This window comes from Panulirus ornatus, chromosome 71 (genome assembly GCF_036320965.1).
Source record: "Panulirus ornatus isolate Po-2019 chromosome 71, ASM3632096v1, whole genome shotgun sequence".
Classification (NCBI taxonomy): Eukaryota; Metazoa; Arthropoda; class Malacostraca; order Decapoda; family Palinuridae; genus Panulirus; species Panulirus ornatus.
Genome location: NC_092294.1, coordinates 14,590,049 through 14,607,548, shown reverse-complemented (window position 1 = coordinate 14,607,548; position 17,500 = coordinate 14,590,049). Strand labels below are relative to the sequence as shown.

Below are 17,500 nucleotides of genomic sequence, written 5' to 3'. Positions count from 1 at the left end.
GGACTGACTTTCTCATGAATGCCTCAGCCAGCTAAAAGAAAGTGTTAGCTTTCTCAGACTTGCTTCAAACAGCTGAAAAGAAAGTGTTAGCTTTCTCAGACTTGCTTCAAACAGCTGAAAAGAAAGTGTTAGCTTTCTCGTAAATGCCTCAGCTATCCAAGGCAGAGCTGGCTTCATACAGAGTCTCCTGTAGTTTTCGTTGGGCGTCTGGGGGAGACGAGCCCCCTGGATTAATCACTCCTGTAGGACACTTGATGCGAACTAGGGGCCCCACGAGGTGTTGGCGACAATATAACCAGAGTGTTGTGGACTTCTCCATGGCCTTCTTCAGGAGGTGTTGGTCTCCATGGCCTTTCTCCATGGCCTTCTTCAGGAGGTGTTGGTCTCCATGGCCTTCTTCAGGAGGTGTTGGTCTCCATGGCCTTTCTCCATGGCCTTCTTCAGGAGGTGTTGGTCTCCATGGCCTTCTTCAGGAGGTGTTGGTCTCCTGGCCTTTCTCCATGCCTCTTCAGGAGTGTTGGTCTCCATGGCCTTCTTCAGGAGGTGTTGGTCTCCCATGGCCTTTCTCATGCCTTCTTCAGGAGGTGTTGGTCTCCATGGCCTTCTTCAGGAGGTGTTGGTCTCCATGGCCTTCTTCAGGAGGTGTTGGTCTCCATGGCCTTCTTCAGGAGGTGTTGGTCTCCATGGCCTTCTTCAGGAGGTGTTGGTCTCCATGGCCCTCTTTCAGGAGGTGTTGGTCTCCATGGCCTTCTTCAGAGGTGTTGGTCTCCATGGCCTTCTTCAGGAGGTGTTGGTCTCCATGGGCCTTCTTCAGGAGGTGTTGGTCTCCATGCCTTCTTCAGGAGGTGTTGGTCTCCATGGCCTTTCTTCAGGAGGTGTTGGTCTCCATGGCTTCTTCAGGAGGTGTTGGTCCTCCAATGGCCTTCTTCTAGGAGTGTTAGTCTCCATGGCCTTCTTCAGGAGGTGTTGGGGTCTCCATGGCCTTCTTCAGGAGGTGTTGTCTCCATGGCCTTCTTCAGGAGGTGTTGGGTCTCCAATGGCCTTCTTCAGGAGGTGTTGGTCTCCATGGCCTTCTTCAGGAGGTGTTGGTCTCCATGGCCTTCTTCAGGAGGTGTTGGTCTCCATGGCCTTCTTCAGGAGGTGTTGGTTTCCATGGCCTTCTTCAGGAGGTGTTGGTCTCCAATGGCCTTCTTCAGGAGGTGTTAGTCTCCATGGCCTTCTTCAGGAGGTGTTGGTCTCCATGGCCTTCTTCAGGAGGTGTTGGTCTCCAATGGCCTTCTTCAGGAGGTGTTGGTCTCCATGGCCTTCTTCAGGAGGTGTTGGTCTCCATGGCCTTCTTCAGGAGGTGTTAGTCTCCATGGCCTTCTTCAGGAGGTGTTGGCGACAATATAACCAGAGTGTTGTGGACTTCTCCAATGGCCTTCTTCAGGTATTATTGGCGGGGCCCTTTAGCCATACGCTGTATGTAAACACGGCTCAACAATACCAGGGTCTGTATGAATTCGCCAAAAAGGGCCTCTTCAGATGGTCTTATGGGTAAACCTGCCGTAGACCAGCATTCCTCTTACGTAAGCGCTAATATTTTTATTTTAGCCCGATCCATCCCATCGACTCTCTCTCATCTCTCTCTCTCTCTCTCTCTCTCTCTCTCTCTCTCTCTCTCTCTCTCTCTCTCTCTCTCTCTCTCTCTCTCTCTCTCTCTCTCTCGGGTTGATGAGGTGGACGGTTCGTCGTAGCCCCATCCAGGGGTCATCAGGAGGGAAAGGTCAGGTCATCCGAGTGTCGCGGAAGGGGAGGGGGGAGGGGGGATGGAGGGTCTTTTAGAGTGCCTGGAGGGCCGAGGTCGATGATGATTCGGTCGTTTGCAGAGTCGTCCAAGGTGATTGGCTGGCGTCAGCGAGTATCGAACCCCCCCATCCCCCCCATTGGCCATAAATCAGTTTGGTCTTTCTCTCTGATGTGGCCCAAGACTTATTATCTCGAGGCTTCGCTCCCATTCTTCCTTATCTCTCTCTCTCTCTCTCTCTCTCTCTCTCTCTCTCTCTCTCTCTCTCTCTCTCTCTCTCTCTCTCTCTCTCTCTCTCTCTCTCTCTCTCTCTCTCTTACAGCTTTAGTTTACATCTCTTTTTTTTTCTTCTTCTTCTTTATATTTTCGTATCTTTTCTCCCCCCCTTTTTTTTTTTTGGTAATCTTTCCTTTTCTTGATGTCACCATTTTCTTCACTGTTATCATCTCCTCCTTCCAGTTACTTCTCGTTTTCTGTCCTTTATTTCCCCTCGCTGTTTAGTCATCATTTTTTTTTCCAATTCATATTTTCTGTTCTTTTTTTATCGCTGCTTGTTCGTTTCTTTGTCTTGTCTTCGAATTCTTCTTCTTCCTCCTCCTCCTCCACCTCCTCCTCCTCCTCCTTCTTATTCCTCTTCTTGTCCTGTGTTGGCCAGGTAATGTGTGTACCAGTGAGCTAAGAGAGTGTTGGATGGCCCGCTAAGGCGACGGCAACATGTACCTTTATATCAGTAATACACTGCCTCTGTTGACACCCTAAACCACATTTGTTCTGCGTGATTTCTCCTCACAGAAGATTGTACCCAGGTCGAGGTTTACGCCTCCTCTTTTAGACTTTAGCAGAGTCAAAGAGACTTGCATACTATCTCTGTTTACATTCTTAACCATATTTATTTTCTTTTGTTTTTCAGATCAGCGAATCCAGATAAAGGCTTCTGCCTTCCCGCCTTCTATAGGAATTATCATCAGACTTGGTTTTGGAAGGCCTTGGGCCACGTTTGCCTCCAAGGAGATGGGTATGTGTTGGTAAAAACGCGATTGGTCTTATGAATTCATCTATTTCTTGTCAATTTTGTGTTATCTTTTCCTTCCCCTTCCCCTTATCATCATTATTAGCTCCTTCCCCCTTTTTTTTTCTCATGGCCGGAATGATTGTAGACACCTCTGGACTTTTCCAGGATCCAGGTTCCAGGTTCCGCCCGCCCATCTTTCCAGGTTATGACCTTCAACACCCTCCTATCCTCACAGACTATATGACCTTCCGCCCTCCCGGCCTTCCAGACTATGACCATCCGCCCCTTCTACATTTCCAGGACTGAGACAACCATCCAACACTTTCCAGTCTACGAGGTGTACCCTCGTCCCATTTTCCAGGGCTCGGGGAATCACCTCGCTGACTGTAAACTGCCACTCATGCATTTTTCCAGGATTAAGAATGAACACCTCTGGATTTTCCCCAAGGCTGCAATTTCCACGAAGAGAGAGAGAGAGAGAGAGAGAGAGAGAGAGAGAGAGAGAGAGAGAGAGAGAGAGAGAGAGAGAGACCCGCCGTGCCATTGGCTCTTGCCAGAGACATATTTCCATGTACCCTAAGGAAGTGTTGCAACCCTGGACTCACTACTGTGTACGTGTTCTTTTGTCATATGGAAGGATGAATAACATTGAGGAAAAGTACATTAGATTTCGACAGTCGGGGAAGCGAACCTGGGGCCCCTGTCGCTAGCTATCCGAGCGTCTTAACCAATTCGCCACGGTCTTTTGATTATTTTTTTTTTCATTTTCATAACTTTCTTCTTCAAAAGTTAATCTTTTCCTCTCACCGTCAAGTTCGAATTTTCAAATACAACGCAACGTTAACTGAACCGTGGCATTACGAAGGTAATTACCATCTTCCTGGAATACGATAATTATATTTAGCCTTCCTCAGAACAGTAATTGAAAAAAAAGGGTTAGTGTTAAGGTAATAATGAGACGCGAGATGCTAATTAGGAATTAATCCACCTGAGGAACACAGCTGTTCAAACGTTGATAATCAAGTGGTAATTACCTGCTGGGATCTCATTTACTGCCTTGCTTAGCCTGCCCATTAGAGCGATAGTGGCAGGATTCCAACCCTGGCGTTACCATACGATGGAGCAAGTCGTCCACTGGGGGCCATAAAAAGCCACAGACGCCTCGTGGTTAAATCACCAGTACAAGCGTATGATAAAGGCGTTCATCCTGTAACTCAGCTGCACAATAAGCACCTTAGGGCCTTCCTTCCCTCCTTCCTTCCTTCCTTCCCTCCAAAAGGTAGTTAAGATGAAGAAGTGTGGGAGGAGAAGTTCTTGAAATTCTCACATTAAGGCGATAAGGAACAGAGACTGAGGAACTTGTGTTGCACAGTCGTGCCTCGCACACCCCACCTCCATAAATCCTCCTTTATGGGTTTTGTTTGGCTGGAGGAGGTTTTGATCCTGTAGCTGCTGGACGAGATCATTACCATTGAATTAGGACAGAAGAGTTCATGGCAGAAGCGAGGGAAAGTTGATCCCCATTCTCGCGCGAAGAAGCGCTCCTAACCACGTCCAGCTGGGTAACCTGTGTGGTATGTGATTACCAGAGTATGTGGTATTTATCTCTCCATGGCTCACCTGTAGCTGAAATGGCTACAGCATCCAGGTGCTAAGGGTTCGAGGCGAGGATGTACACCACCCCCTTCCATCTCTCTCCTCCTCCTCCTCCTCTCTCTCCCTGGAAGACTGGAAGAACCCATTGGACTTCATGCACGCCTCTGGACTTTTTAAAAGTTTTCCAGGAACTTAAGGACACACGCGCGCGTGTTGCTCCATACTGCTGTAGTTCACCAAAAGTCCCACAAGGGGCGTTTGGCCAACCCACCAGCTCTCAGGGCTGGAGGGGTTCGTTTTGTCCCTCCCCTGCTGTCGAAGGGGGGGGGGGGGTTGTGATTGTGACATAACGCCTGGGGTTGTGACTGTGGCATAACGCCTGGGGTTGTGATTGTGGCATAACGCCTGGGGTTGTGATTGTGGCATAACGCCTGGGGTTGTGATTGTGGCATAACGCCTGGGGCTTTTCAGGGTTATGACACAGCATGACACCTTATGTGTCATGGGTCCATCGACCTGCGCTGTCAAAGATTATGACACAATATGACACCCGAGGCATCAAGAGCCACAAGGAGCTGAGGACCTTATCTACAACACCAGCTCACAACCACAACCTCACAACCTTACCCCAAACCCCCTACACATCTCACAACCACAACCTCACAACCTTACCCAAAAACACCAGCTCACAACCACAGCCTCACAACCTTGCCCCAAACCCCCAACACCATTTCACAACCACAACCTCACAACCTTACCCAAAAACACCAGCTCACAACCACAACCTCACAACCTTACCCAAAAACACCAGCTCACAACCACAACCTCACAACCTTACCCAAAAACACCAGCTCACAACCATAACCTCACAACCTTACCCCAAATCCCTAACACTATCTCACAACCTCAACCTCACAACCTTACCCAAAAACCCCCTACACCATCTCACAACCACAACCTCACAACCTCACCCAAAACCCCCAACCAACAACCCTGCTTCCCATGTTGGGCCTTGCTGGCCCAACATGGTCGTCTTTACTGTTCAGTATTGACAGATTTTCGGCCGTAGGACGTGACTGACTGAGGTAAACTGAAGACAGAGACGTGACTGACCTAGGTAAACTGAAGACAGAGACGTGACTGACTGAGGTAAACTGACTGAGGTAAACTGAAGACAGAGACGTGACTGACTGAGGTAAACTGGCTGAGGTAAACTGAAGACAGAGACGTGACTGACTGAGGTAAACTGACTGAGGTAAACTGAAGACAGGACGTGACTGACTGAGGTAAACTGATTGAGGTAAACTGAAGACAGAGACGTGACTGACTGAGGTAAACTGAAGAATGGGACGTGACTGACTGAGGTAAACTGAAGACTGGGACGTGACTTACTGAGGTAAACTGAAGACAAGAGAATAAATTGGCTGGTGGTAGAGGGACTTATATCCAAAAAAGATGGAGAAGGAAATATAGACCTTCCCACCCTCGTACGTAGAGGTGGAGGAGAATGGCTATGGTGGTGTGGTGAAGGCCTAAATGTTTACTCAGAGGTCTGGCCAAAATCCCAGGGGCCCAGGCTTCCTAATCCCGTAGGCCGCCAAGGCCCAGAGTCGCTGGGGATTACAGGGGATTACTGAGCCTTTGTCTGGTCAGACCGGATTACAAGGGTCGACTCAAGCGATTTATGAGGGATTTAGGGTTCACATCTACGTCTCTCTCTCTCTCTCTCTCTCTCTCTCTCTCTCTCTCTCTCTCTCTCTCTCTCTCTCTCTCTCTACGTATATATTACTTTCGTTGTTATTATGCTTTGTCGCTGTCTCCCGCGTTAGCGAGGTAGCGCAAGGAAACAGACGAAAGAATGGCCCAACCTACCCACACACACATGTATATACATAAACGCCCACGCACGCACACATACATACCTATATATTTCAACGTATACATGCATATAAATAGACAAATCTACCCATAAAAAAGAAAGAAAATGGGTAATGATAGTTATCTTGCAGCAGAAAACGCCTGGGACTGGTTGATGAGCTTCGGAGGCTCTCCTGGAAATAAAAGCCCCTTTAGGAACCAGTGGCCTTCGGAGGCTCTCCTGGGAATAAAAACCCCTTTAAGAGACAGTGGCCTTCGGAGGCTCTCTTGGGAATAAAAACCCCTTTAGGAGACAATAGCCTTCGGAGGCTCTCCTGGGAATAAAAACCCCTTTAGAAAACACTAGCCTTCGGAGGCTCTCCTGGGAATAAAAACCCCTTCAGGGGACAAAGGAGGTGGGTACTTACGGTAGTAGATGTTGGCGAGGAGGGTAGCCGGGAGGCAGAAGACGATAACCAGCACGTCAGCCATGGCCAAATTGACGATGAAGTAGTTGGTTGGGGTGCGCATGCGCGGCGTCCTGTAGGGGTTGGGAAAAGAAAGGGTACCAAAATATTACGACCATCCATTAGATGCAATTATCTCGTTATGTCCTGACAAAAGAATTATCCAGTCAGTAACCAATTTTAGACTAGGTTTTCCCATCGCTGCTTTTGAAGTAACACGTATTTTCGAAGGTAATATACCTCAATGAATATCTGTAATTGAGATAAGTAAAGAATCTATTGGGAAAATGATTATCATATTTGGGATGAATATATTGAAGAGTAACATTGTTAGCTAATTGGTTTAGGGTGGAACCTTCCTATGTCCGTTGATTGGTCAGAGAGAGACAGAGAGAGAGAGACAGGGTAAGGGAAACAGAACAGACAGAGAGACAGGGGTAAAGGAAACAGAACAGACAGAGAGACAGGGTTAAGGGAAACAGAACAGACAGAGAGACAGGGGTAAGGGAAACAGAACTGACAGAGAGACAGGGGTAAGGGAAACAACAGACAGAGAGACAGGGGTAAGGGAAACAGAACAGAAAGAGAGACAGGGTTAAGGGAAACAGAACAGAAAGAGAGACAGGGGTAAGGGAAACAGAACAGACAGAGAGACAGGGGTAAGGGAAACAGAACAGACAGACATGTGGTTGGCATGTCTCGGGATCAGTCCTCAGCTGAAGTCTCGAGCCGAAGTTAAATCGACGTTTGGAACTTTGACAATATTAGTCAAGAGCTCCCGATCCTCTGCGGCGGATGATGCCACACTAACTGAGGTTTCGAACCCAACAATATATATATATATATATATATATATATATATATATATATATATATATATATATATATATATATATATATATATATATATGTTGGAAAAGATCTCAATTTTGCGCGTGATCAAGTAGATTCCCTAAGAGTCCACGGGGAATATGAAACACGAAAGTGCACTTGGGAACTTATCGTGTTTCATTTTCTCCGTGGACTCTTAGGAATATATATATATATATATATATATATATATATATATATATATATATATATATATATATATATATATATATATATATATATATATATATATATTGTCTTTTCCTAGCGCTACCTCGCGCGCGTGCGGGCGAGGGGGTTGTCATTTTATGTGCGGCGGGGGTGGCGACGGGAATGAATAAAGGCAGCAAGTATGAATTATGTGAATTATGTACATTTGTATATATGTATCTGTCTGTATATATATATATATATATATATATATATATATATATATATATATATATATATATATATATATATATATATATATATATATATATATATATGTTTACGTTGAAGTGTATAGGTATGTATATGTGCGTGTATGGACGTGTATGTATATACATGTGTATGTGTCCGTAACCACCAGTAGCAGCGGCCTCTATCCAAAGGGATAGGCTATCCAAGGGGATAGGAGGGAAAGAGTTCTATTCACTCATCTCCCTATGACCATCCACTTGTGACCCCGTCTGTCGCAAAATACGAGAGGAAAACCTTTGATATCCTTTGTACTGTTAATGACTCTAAACATGCACAGGTCTTTCCATTAATCTAGGAAGATAAAAAGCTATTATCTATTTACTGATAGCATAGATAGAGACAGGTCCTTCCATAAATGCAAGAGGATAAAAAGGCTGTTATCTTCTATCTACTGATAGCAGAGATAGTGACCCCCCCTAGGCGCGTAGGAGACATCTTAATCATTTCTATTGCAAATGGAGATGAGCATCTGTGATGGCTTATACTTACGAACCGAACCCCTTACGTATGATCCAATGAACGAAGCATACGATCCACCTTTCGAAGGATGATCTCAATTTCACTCACCAACCTTTCCCTCCAACCTTCTCTAGCAAGACATGGGTGGAGGAACAGCAGTGGGAGCAACTGAAGATGAAAGTCTTTGTTGTGGATGCCAGATAGACCAGAGCGTGACATAGCCACCCCACCACACACCCACTCCTGAAGAAGCATTACCCTTCCCTAAGCTTCTGCAGGAGGTCATCTTTGCGTCGAAGTCATTGGCTCGATGACGCCCATCCTCCACTTGCGTTAGGTGGGTCTTATAATCTGGGTCACATAGTTCCATAGGGCGTCTCAGCTACCATATGTGAGTGTGTATGTGTGTGTGTGTGTGTGTGTGTGTGTGTGTGTGTGTGTGTGTGTATGTGTTATTTTCGAAAGTGTGGTTGAAAAGAAATAACGAGACAGTAACAGAATATCCACACCTTTCGCTTCAGCAAAACTAACGATGGATAGGCAGATAGAGAGAGAGAGAGGTAGAGATAGAGATAGATAGAGAAAGACAGAGATAAAGATAGATGGATAGATAGATAGATAGACAGATAGAAAGAAAGAGAGAGAGGGAGACGGAGACAGATATATAGATAGATAGACAGATAGAAAGAAAGAGAGAGAGAGAGAGAGAGAGAGAGAGAGAGAGAGAGAGAGAGAGAGAGAGAGAGAGAGAGAGAGAGAGCTCTTTTGTCTTTTCCCTGGAACAATATTGACTGGAATTTTGCTTTCATCTGGAGGTAACTGGATTATAATACCGTTTCCAGGGCAGCCATCACGCCCCTTGTGTAGCGTTCCCAACTTAAAACATGAGCCTTGGCCAAATATGAGAAGACTCGCTCCATCAAAAACGGAAAAAGAAAAATGGGATGCGAGTCTGGACCTGATACTGGAGTGTGTGTGTGTGTGTGTGTGTGTGTGTGTGTCTGTGTGTGTGTGTGTGTGTGTGTGTGTGTGTGTGTGTGTGTGTGTCTGTGTGTGTGTGTGTGTGTGTGTGTGTGTGTGTGTGTGCGTCTGTGTGTGTGTGTCTGCGTGTATACGAGTGTGTGTGTGTGTGTGTGTGTGTGTGTGTGTGTGTGTGTGTGTGTGTGTGTGTGTGTGTGCGTCTGTGTGTGTGTGTCTGTGTGTATACGAGTGTGTGTGTGTGTGTGTGTGTGTGTGTGTGTGTGTGTGTGTGTGTGTGTGTGTGTGTGTGTGTGTGTGTGTGTGTGTGTGTGTGTGTGTGCGTCTGTGTGTGTGTGTCTGTGTGTATACGAGTGTGTGTGTGTGTGTGTGTGTGTGTGTGTGTGTGTCTGTGTGTGTCTGTGTGTGTGTGTGTGTGTGTGTGTGTGTGTGTGTGTGTGTGTGTGTGTGTGTGTGCGTCTGTGTGTGTGTGTCTGTGTGTATACGAGTGTGTGTGTGTGTGTGTGTGTGTGTGTGTGTCTGTGTGTGTGTGTGTGTGTGTGTGTGTGTGTCTGTGTGTGTGTGTGTCTGTGTGTTTGTGTGTTTGTGTGTGTGTGTGTGTGTGTGTGTGTGTGTGTGTGTGTGTGTGTGTGTGTCTGTGTGTATACGAGTGTGTGTGTGTGTGTGTGTGTGTGTGTGTGTGTGTGTGTGTGTGTGTGTGTGTGTGTCTGTGTGTATACGAGTGTGTGTGTGTGTGTGTGTGTGTGTGTGTGTGTGTATGTGTGTGTGTGTGTGTGTGTGTGTGTGTGTGTGTCTGTGTGTATACGAGTGTGTGTGTGTGTGTGTGTGTGTGTGTGTGTATGTGTGTGTGTATGTGTGTGTGTGTGTGTGTGTGTGTGTGTGTGCTTTATAAAGAGTTAAAGTAGACGACAAGTAACAATCCTCTTAGTCATTAAGCCTCTTACTAGCCTGTTATCAGCTCGGAAAAGCGAATCGCCTGGTCAAAAACCTGATTCGACCCAATTCAGGGAGAAATTCGACCGAATTTAGGGGGAGATTCGACCCAATTTAGGGAGATGTTCGACCCAATTAAGGGAGAGATTCGACCGAATTTAGGGAGAGATTCGACCGAATTCAGGGAGAAATTCGACCGAATTAAGGGAGAGATTCGACCGAATTCAGGGAGAGATTCGACCCAATTCAGGGAGAGATTCGACACGTAATCAGAGATCCATATTGACTGGAGATGGTATGGAAATAATATTTCTGTCTAGTTCAGTCGTTAGGGAGACTTGGACTGCTCGTTAAGCTGGCGAGTCATGGAAATGAAGAAGCTTGAGGAGTGGTTAAGTTTTGGTAAGCTGGGGGAAAACGGTCGTGTTCTGGTTAAGGTTTCGTAAGCTGGGGGAAAACGGTCGTTGTCTGGTTAAGCTTTAGTAAGCTGGGGGATAGCGGTCGTTTTCTGGTTAAGCTTTAGTAAGCTGGGGGAAAGTGGTCGTTGTCTGGTTAAGCTTTAGTAAGCTGGGAAAACGCTCGTGGTCTGGTTTCCTTATGGATTTAGGTGTCTCCATGGTTGTTTAATTTGTTTATGGATGGGGTTGTTAGGGAGGTGAATGCAAGAGTCCTGGAAAGAGGGGCAAGTATGAAGTCTGTTGGGGATGAGAGAGCCTGGGAAGTGAGTCAGTTGTTGTTCGCTGATGATACAGCGCTGGTGGCTGATTCATGTGAGAAACTGCAGAAGCTGGTGACTGAGTTTGGTAAAGTGTGTGGAAGAAGAAAGTTAAGAGTAAATGTGAATAAGAGCAAGGTTATTAGGTACAGTAGGGTTGAGGGTCAAGTCAATTGGGAGGTAAGTTTGAATGGAGAAAAACTGGAGGAAGTGAAGTGTTTTAGATATCTGGGAGTGGATCTGTCAGCGGATGGAACCATGGAAGCGGAAGTGGATCATAGGGTGGGGGTGGGGGCGAAAATTTTGGGAGCCTCGAAAAATGTGTGGAAGTCGAGAACATTATCTCGGAAAGCAAAAATGGGTATGTTTGAAGGAATAGTGGTTCCAACAATGTTGTATGGTTGCGAGGCGTGGGCTATGGATAGAGTTGTGCGCAGGAGGATGGATGTGCTGGAAATGAGATGTTTGAGGACAATGTGTGGTGTGAGGTGGTTTGATCGAGTAAGTAACGTAAGGGTAAGAGAGATGTGTGGAAATAAAAAGAGCGTGGTTGAGAGAGCAGAAGAGGGTGTTTTGAAATGGTTTGGGCACATGGAGAGAATGAGTGAGGAAAGATTGAACAAAAGGATATATGTGTCGGAGGTGGAGGGAACGAGGAGAAGAGGGAGACCAAATTGGAGGTGGAAAGATGGAGTGAAAAAGATTTTGTGTGATCGGGGCCTGAACATGCAGGAGGGTGTAAGGAGGGCAAGGAATAGAGTGAATTGGAGCGATGTGGTATACAGGGGTTGACGTGCTGTCAGTGGAGTGAATCAAGGCATGTGAGGCGTCTGGGGTGGACCATGGAAAGCTGTGTAGGTATGTATACACGTGTGTGGACATGTGTATGTACATGTGTATGGGGGGGGGGGGGGGTTGGGCCATTTCTTTCGTCTGTTTCCTTGCGCTACCTCGCAGACGCGGGAGACAGCGACAAAGTATAAAAAAAAAAAAAAAAAAAAAAAAAAAAAAAAAAACATTGGAATGTATGGAGACTGTATGGTCTGGAAAACATGAAGGTGTTGAGGCCTGGAATATATGAAGGTGTTGGGGTCTGGAATATACGAAGGTGTTGGGGTCTGGAATATACGAAGGTGTTGGGGTCTGGAATATACGAAGGTGTTGGGGTCTGGAATATACGAAGGTGTTGAGGCCTGGAATATATGAAGGTGTTGAGGCCTGGAATATATGAAGGTGTTGGGGTCTGGAATATACGAAGGTGTTGGGGTCTGGAATATACGAAGGTGTTGGGGTCTGGAATATACGAAGGTGTTGAGGCCTGGAATATATGAAGGTGTTGAGGCCTGGAATATACGAAGGTGTTGAGGCCTGGAATATACGAAGGTGTTGAGGCCTGGAATATACGAAGGTGTTGAGGCCTGGAATATACGAAGGTGTTGAGGCCTGGAATATACGAAGGTGGTGAGGCCTGGAATATATGAAGGTGTTGAGGCCTGGAATATACGAAGGTGTTGAGGCCTGGAATATACGAAGGTGTTGAGGCCTGGAATATACGAAGGTGTTGAGGCCTGGAATATATGAAGGTGTTGAGGCCTGGAATATATGAAGGTGTTGAGGCCTGGAATATACGAAGGTGTTGAGGCCTGGAATATACGAAGGTGTTGAGGCCTGGAATATACGAAGGTGTTGAGGCCTGGAATATATGAAGGTGTTGAGGCCTGGAATATACGAAGGTGTTGAGGCCTGGAATATACGAAGGTGTTGAGGCCTGGAATATACGAAGGTGTTGAGGCCTGGAATATACGAAGGTGTTGAGGCCTGGAATATATGAAGGTGTTGAGGCCTGGAATATACGAAGGTGTTGAGGCCTGGAATATACGAAGGTGTTGAGGCCTGGAATATACGAAGGTGTTGAGGCCTGGAATATATGAAGGTGTTGAGGCCTGGAATATACGAAGGTGTTGAGGCCTAGAATATACGAAGGTGTTGAGGCCTGGAATATACGAAGGTGTTGAGGCCTGGAATATATGAAGGTGTTGAGGCCTGGAATATACGAAGGTGTTGAGGCCTGGAATATACGAAGGTGTTGAGGCCTGGAATATATGAAGGTGTTGAGGCCTGGAATATACGAAGGTGTTGAGGCCTGGAATATACGAAGGTGTTGAGGCCTGGAATATATGAAGGTGTTGGGGTCTGGAATATACGAAGGTGTTGAGGCCTGGAATATACGAAGGTGTTGGGGTCTGGAATATGGTCTGGATCTTCTGTAGCAGGTGTCTTTGCCTGGAATTCAGGCACCCGTGTCCATTGAGACTACGTCCACACGGCCTCCAATGGAATGGACAAAGGTCTCCGTGAAGAAACTATTCCAGGAACCTGGAACACATCCCTGGAACTTTACGACTCATCTCACAGTCCAGTCATTCCAGGCGGAGGAGGTCATGTGTCTTTGGCTGGTGCTGGAGAGGAACAGATTATGCAGGAGGATATCTTGCTGATAAAAGATGGAAAAACGTACGAAAATTTGATGATATTCTGACTCATGCAAGATGGACGAGGGCGAAGTGGAACACCTCCTTCCAGTGAATTTGTTTTACGACGTTCTAGAAGTTAATGCCTGTGTTGACTGGATTTATGACATGTGAGTGGACGTACGGTGGTGAGAGGCCTCAGAATATAGCCTCCTTTTCCTCAAGGAAATAAGAATGAGATTACTATATATACATGAATATATATATATATACATACATCGTCACTTCGCATATCACCACAACAGAGAGTGAGCTCAAAGGACCTCCTGAAATGGAGAAAGAAGCGGCACTTCCAATCTCTTGAAAGGACTCAGCTTATGTTAATGAATGTCTTGCTTGCCTTCATCCATTCCCGGCGCCACCCCTCCGTACAGGACACAGCATCGCCACCCCCTGCGTATATATATATATATATATATATATATATATATATATATATATATATATATATATATGTATATATATATATATATGTACACACACGTATAGATAATGATCAGAAATGTTCATTGTGAATTTATATTCAAGGATAACGGTAGGAATGGATGACCACACACACTTTAGATAAGGCTACAAAAATATTTGTTTGGACTCACACTTTTTCCCCACGCCAGAGATTCAAATCGAATGTCACATCGAGTTTATTGTGAGGGAAGGATTTGCCAAAAAATCTTGAAAAAAAAAAAGGAAATAAAAAAAAGGGAAATTTGCAGAGAGTTTATGGCTATGGGGGCTTTAAGGAATATTTGTTACTCGTTGGATGACGTAGGGTCAGAATCTTTGGAAAGTTCGAAAGGATTTCTAACCGTCCTTAGTTAGTGAGTCTTATAAGATGTGGGTCAAATAACCGAAATTTCGGATATTGGGTCAAATATCCGAAATTTCGGGTAGTGGGTCAAATATCTGAAATTACGGATAGTGGGTCAAATATCCGAAATTTCGGATATTAGGTCAAATATCCGAAATTTCGGGTAGTGGGTCAAATAACCGAAATTATGGATAGTGGGTCAAATATCCGAAATTATGGATAGTGGGTCAAATATCCGAAATTATGAATAGTGGGTCAAATTACCGAAATTATGGATAGTGGGTCAAATATCCGAAATTATGGATATTGGTTCAAATAAGTTTAAAATATACCTTTTGGATGGTGATGGGAGAAAAAGGGAAGGGGGGAATGGAGGGGTGGGGTTTGGAAAAGAAGAAATGGGTGGAAATCTTTCTCTTGAACGAGAGAGAGAGAGAGAGAGAGAGAGAGAGAGAGAGAGAGAGAGAGAGAGAGAGAGAGAGAGAGAGAGAGAGAATGTCCGTGCTCGGCCGGCATAAAACTGGAATCATCTATCTCAAACTTTCCATCACTGAACAGCCAAAGTTCCAGGAATTCTGGAATGGCCAAGGCTTTCCAAAACCCCTTACACCCCCCCCCCCACTGCCCCCCCTCTCCCCCCTCCCCCCTCCCCCCCCTTGTGACCTGACGGTGTTCTGGTCGCGCGTGACCTGCGGGGTGACCTGCTTTTGGGTAGAAAAGAGGAAATATCCAGGTCCGATGCGTGACCAGGTCACAATATCCAGGCCTGGTGGGTGACCAGGTCACGATATCCAGGTCCGATGCGTGACCAGGTCACAATATCCAGGTCCGATGCATGACCAGGTCACAATATCCAGGCCTGGTGCGTGACCTGGAGTGACCTGGTCGTGCTCAACTTGCTCAAGGATCGTACCGTCGTGCTCAAGGGTCGTACCGTCGTGCTCAAGGGTTTCGTACCGTCGTGCTCAAGGGTCGTACCATCGTGCTCAAGGGTTTCGTACCATCGTGCTCAAGGCTCGTACCGTCGTACCCCAGGCTCGTACCGTCGTGCTCAAGGGTTTCGTACCGTCGTGCTCAAGGGTTTCGTACCGTCGTACCCCAGGCTCGTACCGTCGTGCTCAAGGGTTTCGTACCGTCGTACCCCAGGCTCGTACCGTCGTACCCCAAGCTCGTACCGTCGTACCCCAAGCTCGTACCTCCCCTGCTGCTCATGGATGGCGAACACAACTGCGTCAGTTTCCCTCAAGTCAAAAGGGAAACAAGAGGATTTTAGCATTTTCTTTCCGCTCCTACCCCAAAGAAATCGTCAAAAACATAAAGAAAAGAAAATATATATATATATATATATATATATATATATATATATATATATATATATATCGTTTGCCTCGCCATCCATTTTTTATTCCCCCCCCCCCCCCCGAGCGGTGTGGTCAATGGAGACATGACCAGTTCAAGGGGCGTGCGGGGGCGCGGGGGTTCGAAACCCGTGGGGAGGAGGGGCGAGGCGCGGGGGTTCGAAACCCGACTCTCTCTCTCTCTCTATCAGCAAAAGCGGTGCAAAGGGCATCTATCCCACTTTATCAAGTCTGAAAATCGACTTTAGGGGTGTGTCTTCGTGATGCACACACACACACACACACTCACACACACACACACACACACACACACACACACACACACACACACACACACACACACACACACACATAGATTAATAAATGAATAGACAGCTGGATGAATAGATAGTTATGTAGACGAATATATAGAAAAATATATGAATATAAATGAATAGCTAGTTATGTAGATGAATAGATAGTTATAGAGATGAATAGATAGAAAAACACATGGATTGATAGATAGATAAACGGATAAATAGATAGATAGATTCAAATACCCCATTGTATCCTTGTAGGATCAGATGCAGAAAGGAGGAGGATAGAACACGGACTCTGGCGAGGACGAAGCAGGTTCATAAATCCTGCCCTGTGTGTGTGTGTGTGTGTTGGCAAGCGATTTATCCCTGTAATCCTCCTAAGTCTTATGAAGTGAGTCTATCAGGGATTACAAAATAAAGATCAGAGCCACGCCTCGAATCCAGTCTCACACCAGTGCTTCATGCTATGGCCAGATAAATAGACGATTCGCTTCATGATGTCTTGTTACGAATAGACGATTCGCCTCATTAAGTCTTATTAACGAAAGGCTTAGAATGGGATTCATGTAGGATTTAAGGTTAATTAATGTATGGTGTACTCAGTTATCAGTTATCGTGTCCTGTGTCTGTGAGGCAGTGGTTAGTTGCACAGATATTCTTCATTAGATATTGCTTAGCATACAAGAGTCTTGGGGAAGGTAGAGTATTCGACCCCTTATAGGCTATTGAATCGCCTGGTTGGTTCAGGTCGCTGCTCATTTGCGTGGAGAATACACTGAGGTATTGCTCACATAAGTGACTTAAGGTGATTCAGTGAATGGGTGGTTCATAAAGTTGTTTGTGAATGGAGGGGTGGTTGAAATTGTGTGTGTGTGTGTTGGTGGGTGTGGGTGGGTGGGGTAGGGTGTTGTGTGTGTGTGTGTGTGTGTGTGTGTGTGTGTGTGTGTGTGTGTGTGTTTGTGTGTGTGTGTGGGTGGGTGGGGTAGGGTGTTGTGTGTGGGTGGGTGGGGTAGGGTGTTGTGTGGATGAGGGAGAGTGTTGTGTGTGTGGGGAGGTGAGGCAGGGTGTTGTGTGGGTGAGGCAGGGTGTTGTGTCTGTGGGTGAGGCAGGGTGTTGTGTGTGTGGGTGAGGCAGGGTGTTGTGTGTGTGGGTGAGGTAGGGTGTTGTGAGGGTGAGGTAGGGTGTTGTGTGTGTGGGTGAGGTAGGGTGTTGTGTGGGTGATTTAGGGTGTTGTGTGTGTGTGTGTGTGTGTGTGTGTGGTTGGGGTAGGGTGTGTGTGGTTGGGGTAGAGTGTGTGTGGTTGGGGTAGGGTGTGTGTGTGAGTGTGGGTGACCAAATACATGGTAGGTGGAACCATTCACAGGTGACC

General features: G+C 46.2%; 2 protein-coding genes across 5 annotated transcripts in view; one reads left to right on the top strand and one right to left on the bottom strand.

The window, feature by feature from the left end:
- Positions 1 to 17,500, top strand: part of LOC139747986 (equilibrative nucleoside transporter 1-like) — a 177,951-nt gene that overhangs the window by 26,726 nt on the left and 133,725 nt on the right. For all 4 annotated transcript variants that reach the window (XM_071660513.1, XM_071660512.1, XM_071660511.1 and 1 more), the window contains exon 2: positions 2,697 to 2,801. The gene's annotated coding sequence lies outside the window, so the exon portion shown is untranslated. The remainder of the gene's footprint in view (positions 1 to 2,696; positions 2,802 to 17,500) is intronic.
- The window catches only part of LOC139747985 (neuropeptide SIFamide receptor-like), a 140,286-nt gene that overhangs the window by 56,883 nt on the left and 65,903 nt on the right, over positions 1 to 17,500 (bottom strand). The window contains exon 3 of the mRNA XM_071660507.1: positions 6,680 to 6,792. Within this exon, the coding sequence (XP_071516608.1) occupies positions 6,680 to 6,792 (113 nt within the window). The remainder of the gene's footprint in view (positions 1 to 6,679; positions 6,793 to 17,500) is intronic.